General features: G+C 48.2%; 1 protein-coding gene across 6 annotated transcripts in view; it reads left to right on the top strand.

The window, feature by feature from the left end:
• The first annotated feature begins 3,480 nt into the window (after positions 1–3,480).
• Positions 3,481–6,830, top strand: part of LOC133059723 (BOLA class I histocompatibility antigen, alpha chain BL3-7) — a 141,269-nt gene continuing 137,919 nt past the window's right edge. For 3 of the 6 annotated variants that reach the window (XM_061147244.1, XM_061147245.1, XM_061147242.1), the window contains exons 1-5: positions 3,481–3,635; positions 3,950–4,219; positions 4,420–4,695; positions 5,590–5,865; positions 5,984–6,088. In XM_061147244.1, the coding sequence (XP_061003227.1) occupies positions 3,563–3,635; positions 3,950–4,219; positions 4,420–4,695; positions 5,590–5,865; positions 5,984–6,088 (1,000 nt within the window). In that variant the 5' untranslated portion in view covers positions 3,481–3,562. Of the gene's footprint in view, positions 3,636–3,949; positions 4,220–4,419; positions 4,696–5,589; positions 5,866–5,983; positions 6,089–6,511; positions 6,545–6,681; positions 6,819–6,830 lie in introns of those variants that run through there. The other 3 variants (XR_009693608.1, XM_061147243.1, XM_061147238.1) reach the window with 2 other exon arrangements.

Here is a 6,830-nt window from a genome sequence, read left to right as displayed (position 1 = left end):
GCTATATCTAAGACCTGCACAGACAAATCCATGACTTCAATATTAAGATTATTTTAATGCGCATCAACCTATGAGTCACACAGTATCTTTCAAGGGAAAGAGACGGGAGATTAATTAACAACATTCTAGATATGCATTGACCAGTATGCTAGGTAGTAGCCACATATTGCTATTTAAATTAAAATAAAAGTGCTCAGCACAACAGACACTTTAAGGTGCTAAATAGCCTCATGTAGCTCCTGGCTACCTGACTGGACAGCACAGACATAGAACAGTTCATTCACCACAGGATGTTCTGTTGGAATAGACTGCTCTTCATGATTTGCGCGTCTCAATTCAGGTTCATTAGACCACATGAGATGAAAGGGCCATATTATTAGACACTATATCAGATTTCTGTCTGGGATATAAATACATTTTAAGCTGGTGTATAACAAAATCAAACTAGGTTATGAGTGGGTCTGGCGCCTTCGGGTACAAACTGTCCCCAGTTCCAAAGAGGAAACACCTGTCCCCCCACCTTCCTTCTCAGACTGAGGACACTCTCTGGCATCACTTTCTAGGAGATGAGTTCTCTCGTAGAGCAGCCCAGGGGCAGGGCCTTCAGTTAAATTTGGGGAGGCAGGGAGTCCAGCTCAGGAAAAAGCATTTTCTGAAATGAAGAGGAGGCAAAGGAAGGGATCAGTTGAGAGACGCCCTGGTTCATTCAGAACACCAGTTCTCAGAGTGTGGTCTGTGGAACCCTTGATGTCACTGAGACCCTTTCATGAGATCCCTGAGGTGAAAACTACTTTCATAGCATCACTCAGATATTATTTGACTTCTCACTATGTTGACATTTGCTTTGATGTATCACTTAGCAGTAACAGACTATGGTAGCAAACTGCACTAGTAATTATTTTCACCAAAACTTTCTTGCAGGAAAAAAGAAAACTAATAATCAGGTTTGCTTTAAAACATCCAGAATGATAAAAATTCTTATCTGTCCTTAATTAGTCAAAATGGAAAAAAAATGAAAAAGAATATATATATACACATGTACAAGTGAATCACTTTGCTGTACAGCAGAAATTAACATTATAAATCAAATATCCTTCAATAAATTTTTAAAAATAAATTAAATAAAAATCCTATGTTTCCTAATCATCATTCTTAAATACGCATTTTGAAAGTATCTTCTGTGTTGACATGGAAAGTACACACCGAGCACTTCTGCTACATTTCAAAATCCTGTGGCCCAAGAAAAAATTCTGTGTGCTCTGAACTACCCTCTTTTTCATGGAAAATAACTGTTATTGAAAGAATGAATGAGCAGAAAGATCTGTATAATTTAGTGAAACAATGTATTACTTTGTAAAAATCTTGTATTAGTGCAAGAGATGTTCAGTGAGCAAAATAGGCATATGGATTTTAATGTACAGAATAGAAAATAGTCAAAGATATTGTTTCAGGTCCACTCTGGAAATAAATTTTGAGAAACTACAATTTGTATAGTTTTACTTTTGTATCCAAGATGAACATCCACAATTATCTGAAAAGATTATGAAAAAATACTACTCCTACGTATGTGCAGGCTTTTTCAATTTCACAGACTACCATCAAAATAACAGATTCAATGCAGACAGAAACCTGAAAATCCAGCGGTCTTCTAGTGAAAGAGACAAGAAAGATACTTGGGAAAAATGTAAAAAGCTCTATGCTTCTCACTACCCTGTTTATTTTGGGAAATAGTTATTCAAATTAAACACATGGGTTATTAATATTATTCTAAATAGACTAACAAAAATTGTATTATTCGTAGTATGGAAAATATGCATAGAAGTGGTCTCATAATACTATCCTTAGGGTCCTCACTAATTTGTAAGATTGTGTAGATATTTTAATCAAAATCTCAAATAGCCCCAGAGCTAGGACTCAGGGAGACAGGGGGACAAAGAGCTCTAAGAGGGGAGTTCAGTTCAGTTCAGTCGCTCAGTCATGTCTGACTCTTTGTGACCCCATGGACTGCAGCACGCCAGGTCTCCTTGTCCATCACCATCTCCTGGAGCTTGCTCAGACTCACATCCATCGAGTCAGCGATGTCATCCAACCATCTTATCCTCTGTCATCCCCTTCTCCTGCTGCCTTCAATCTTGCCCAGCATCAGGGTCTTCTCAAATGACTCAGTTCCTCCCCATCAGGTGGCCAAAGTATTGGAGCTTCAGCTTCAGCATCACTCCTTCCAATGAATATTCAGGACTGATTTCCTTTCAGATTTCCTGGTTTGATCTCCTTGCAGTCCAAGGGACTCTCAAGAGTCTTCTCCAACACCACAGTTCAAAAGCATCAATTCCTTAGTGCCCAGCTTTCTTTACAGTCCAACTCTCACATCCACACATGACTACTGGAAAAACCATAGCTTTGACTAGATGGACCTTTGTGGCAAAGTAATGTCTCTGATTTTTAATATGTTGTCTAGGTTGGTTGTAGCTTTTCTTCCAAGGAGCAATCATCTTGTAATTTCATGGCTGCAGTCACCATCTTCATGATTTTGGAGCCCCAAAAAAGTAAAGTCTGCCACTATTTCCATTGTTTCCCCATTTATTTGCTATGAAGTGATGGGACCAGATGCCATGACCTTAGTTTTCTGAGTGTTGAGCTTGAAGCCAACGTTTTCACTCTTCTCTTTCACTTTCATCAAGAGGCTCTTTCGTTCCTCTTTGCTTTCTGCCATAAGGGTGGTTGTCATCTGCATATCTAAGGTTACTGATATTTCTCCTGGCAGTCTTGATTCCAACTTGTGCTTCATCCAGCCCAGCATGTCACATGATGTACTCTGCATGTAAGTTAAATGAGCAGGGTGACAATATACAGCCTTGACTTACTCCTTTCCCAATTTGGAACCAGTCTGTTGTTCCATGTTCAGTTCTAACTGTAGCTTCTTGACCTGCATACAGATTTCTGAAGTAGGCAGTCAGGTCATCTGGTATTCCCTTTCTCTTGAAGAAGTTTCCACTGTTTGTTTTGATCCACACAGTCAAAGGCTTTGGCATAGTCCATAAAGCAGAAGTAGATGTTTTCTCTCTTGCTTTTTCCTTGTTCCAGGGGATGTTGGCACTTTGATCTCTGGTTCCTCTGGCTTTTCTAAATCCAGCTTGAACATCTGAAAGTTCAGGGTTCAGGCTCGGTTGAAGCCTGGTTTGGAGAATTTTAAGCATTAATTTGCTAGCCTGTGAGATGGGTGTAATTATTGGGTAGTTACAATACCAATATTGGTATTATTGGTAGCAGGAGGGGAGGGATCAGGGCAAAGTCCCAGGTCCCTGGAGCGCAAGCCGCTCATGATCTCAGGGTCAAGGGCGGAGTCTGAGGCTGGGACGTTCCGTGTTGGGGATTCCCCGTCTCCTCGAGTTTCACTCTCACAACCTGTGTTTAGCCCTGCTGCCTGGACACTCGTGATGCGGCTTCAGTTCTCACTGCCACTGGGTGCCCGGTTTCTAGAAAAACCAATCAGCGTCTCCGCGGATCCCGGTCGTCTCCACCCGCCCCCTCCCCAGACTCTGCTTCTTCCCAGACCCAGAGGATGCGAGTCATGGGGCCGCGAATCCTCCTCTTTCTGCTCTCGGGGTTCCTGGTCCTGACCGAGACCTGGACGGGTGAGTGCGGGGTCGGGAGGGAACGGCCTCTGCGGGGAGGGGCGAGGGGACCGCCCGGGAGCCTGGGGGGCAGGACCCCAGGGAAACTGCGACCCCCACGCCCCTGCACAGACCCGCCCCTCCCCGGGTCCCGGCCTGTGCCTCCCTCGCTTCCCGACCCCTCTTTTCTACCCTTTACGAAGTTCGGATATGTTTTCGACCGCTTCCATCTCACTGGCCCTCCGCCCCTTCCGCCCTCCCGGCCCCCTCACCTCAGACCCGGGACTTGGGCCGGGAGAAGTGTCAGGTCCGGTCTCACCCCTCCCCGCCCCCAGGCTCCCACTCTCTGAGGTATTTCCTCACCGCCATGTCCCGGCCCGGCCTCGGGGAGCCCCGCTTCATCACCGTCGGCTACGTGGACGACACGCAGTTCGTGCGGTTCGACAGCGACGCCCCGAATCCGAGGATGGAGCCGCGGGCGCGGTGGGTGGAGCAGGTGGGGCCCGAGTATTGGGATCGGGAGACGCGGAACGCCGAGGGGAACGCACAGACTTTCCGAGCGAACCTGAACACCCTGCGCGGCTACTACAACCAGAGCGAGGCCGGTGAGTGACGCGGGACCGGGTCCGGGTCACGACACCCACCCCCAGGGACCGGCCGGGGTCGCCCCGAGTCTGCAGGTCCGAGGGTCACCCCAACACTGCGGAACACGCCCGGCACCCCGACCCGGGAGGAGATGGCGGGGCTTGACCCGGTTTCATTTTCAGTTTGGGTTTAATCACCGCGGGTGGTCGGGGCGGGTCAGGGTCTCACACTCTCCAGGAGGTGACCGGCTGCGACGTGGGGCCGGACGGGCGGCTCCTCCGCGGGTATGACCAGTTAGCCTACGACGGCAGAGATTACCTCGCCCTGAACGAGGACCTGCGCTCCTGGACCGCGGCGGACACGGCGGCTCAGATCACCAAACACAAGATTGAGCAGCGCGGTGTGGCGGATCACGACAGAAACTACCTGGAGGGCACGTGCGTGGAGTGGCTCCACAGATACCTCCAGAACGGGAAGGACACGCTGCTGCGCGCAGGTACGAGGGGCGCGGGGCCTCCCTGATCTCCCCTCGGGCTGGAGCTGGTTTCCCACGAGGAGAGGAAAACGGGGTCCCTGTGGGAACAGCGCCCCAGGTTCTTGTCAGGAGAGCGAGGAATCCGCCCAGGTTTTCATATTCTGTACAAGACAGTCACCAGTGGCCCCACTTCTCTGAGGGACAATTAAGGAATCCAGTGTCTTTGAGGAAGAAGCAGGAAACAAATCATCCCTGAAATAGCTGGTCAGCGGTGCCCTTTGACCCTGGCCACCATCTTGTGATCCATGACTTTCTCTCTCAAGGCCTGTTCTCATCCTCAGAGCATCTAAGGAGGCCTGACTCCAGCTTTTCTGAGTTATTCAGCCTCCACCAGACTCAACCTTTAGACTGTATTCTCCCCCTATTTTTAGAGCTCCTAGCCTAGTCTCTCATTCTAGAAATTCCCAAGGACTAATATAGATCATCCCTGATCTCTGATTTGAGAGTGTTATCTAGCTCTTGTGCTGCTTTTTTCAACACCATGGTCTTGAATGTTCCATAGCTCAGAGGGTAAAAAAGTTCATAATACATCTCGGGATCTGATGTACAGCCTGGTAACTATAGTTAATAATAATCCTGTATTGTATACTTTAAAATTGATCTTAATCATTCTCATCACCCCTGTGAAACAGACACACACATAGGTAAGATGATGAATATATTAATTACCTTCACAGTGTACATATATATCAAAGCAACATGTAGTACACTTTAAATGTGTACAGTTTTTGTTAAGTATACGTCAGTAAAGCTGGGGGAAAAATCACTGTTCTGTCATTTCTCAGGATGGTCACATGATGCTGCTTCAGTAACCCATGGAGGTAACACAAACTGAATTTTCTGATTCTTCCTCAGACCCTCCAAAGGCACATGTGACCCATCACCCCATCTCTGACCGTGAGGTCACCCTGAGGTGCTGGGCCCTGGGCTTCTACCCTGAGGAGATCTCACTGACCTGGGAACGCAATGGAGAGGACCAGACCCAGGACATGGAGCTTGTGGAGACCAGGCCTTCAGGAGATGGAACCTTCCAGAAGTGGGCGGCCCTGGTGGTGCCTTCTGGAGAGGAGCAGAAATACACGTGTCATGTGCAGCACGAGGGGCTTCAGGAGCCCCTCACCCTGAGATGGGGTAAGGAGGGATATGGGGCTGGAGCTTCCTCTCAGATAAAGCAGGAGCCCTTCAGGACTCAGTTCAGCAAGGTCAGGACTCAAGCCTGAGATCAGGGCCTCTTCCCTCTCCTCCACAGAACCTCCTCAGACCTCCATCCCCATCATGGGCATCATTGTTGGCCTGGTTGTCCTCGTGGTGGCTGTGGTGGCTGGAGCTGTGATCTGGAGGAAGAAGTGTTCAGGTAGGGAAGGGAGGGAGGGATCTGAGTTTTCTTGTCTCACTGGGGGTTTCAAGCCCAGGTAGAAGTTTACCTGCCTGGTTGCTGGAAAGTACTTCCACACATGTGTGGAGTCTGGAGCTGATGTTAACTTTTTCCTTTTCTAAAGCACGTGTGAAAATGAAAGAGAAATTTTTCGCCTTCCTAATTCTAGTTAGGGATCAGGTTTCCAGCACTTGAAGGTCAGAGGGAGGACCTTTTGAGAACAGACTCGAGGAGGATAGGTGGTCTATTTCTTACACAGCTCCCTTCTCTGTGTTCCTGATCCTATCATGAGTTTTGACCACAGTTCCAGAAAGTTCTCTGGGGTCCAGGACTATGGGTTCCACTAGGGTCTCATGACTCATCCTTCTCCCTGGCCTCTCACGTGATATTTTCTTCTCACAGGTGAAAAAGGACGGACCTACACCCAGGCTGCCAGTAAGTATGAAGGGGGTGATTCCTGAGACCCTTGTGAGGGTGCAGACAGGAGGCCCTGGGGGGCTCACCCTCCTCAAAGTTCCTTCTCTAGTTTCTCTCCTGTTGGCTGACTACATCCTGGTCTTGTTCTCCCCCAGGCAGTGACAGTGCCCAGGGTTCTGATGTGTCTCTCATGGTTCCTAAAGGTGAGACCCTGGAGAGTCTAGATTGGAAGGCGGATTGGGGCAGAGGGGACACATTGGGTGGCGGGGATCTTTGAGTGGGATATGTGAGCTTGTGGGGGGCT

This window comes from Dama dama, chromosome 7, assembly GCF_033118175.1.
Source record: "Dama dama isolate Ldn47 chromosome 7, ASM3311817v1, whole genome shotgun sequence".
In the NCBI taxonomy this organism is placed as follows: Eukaryota; Metazoa; Chordata; class Mammalia; order Artiodactyla; family Cervidae; genus Dama; species Dama dama.
This window is presented reverse-complemented; position numbering and strand designations above follow the sequence as displayed.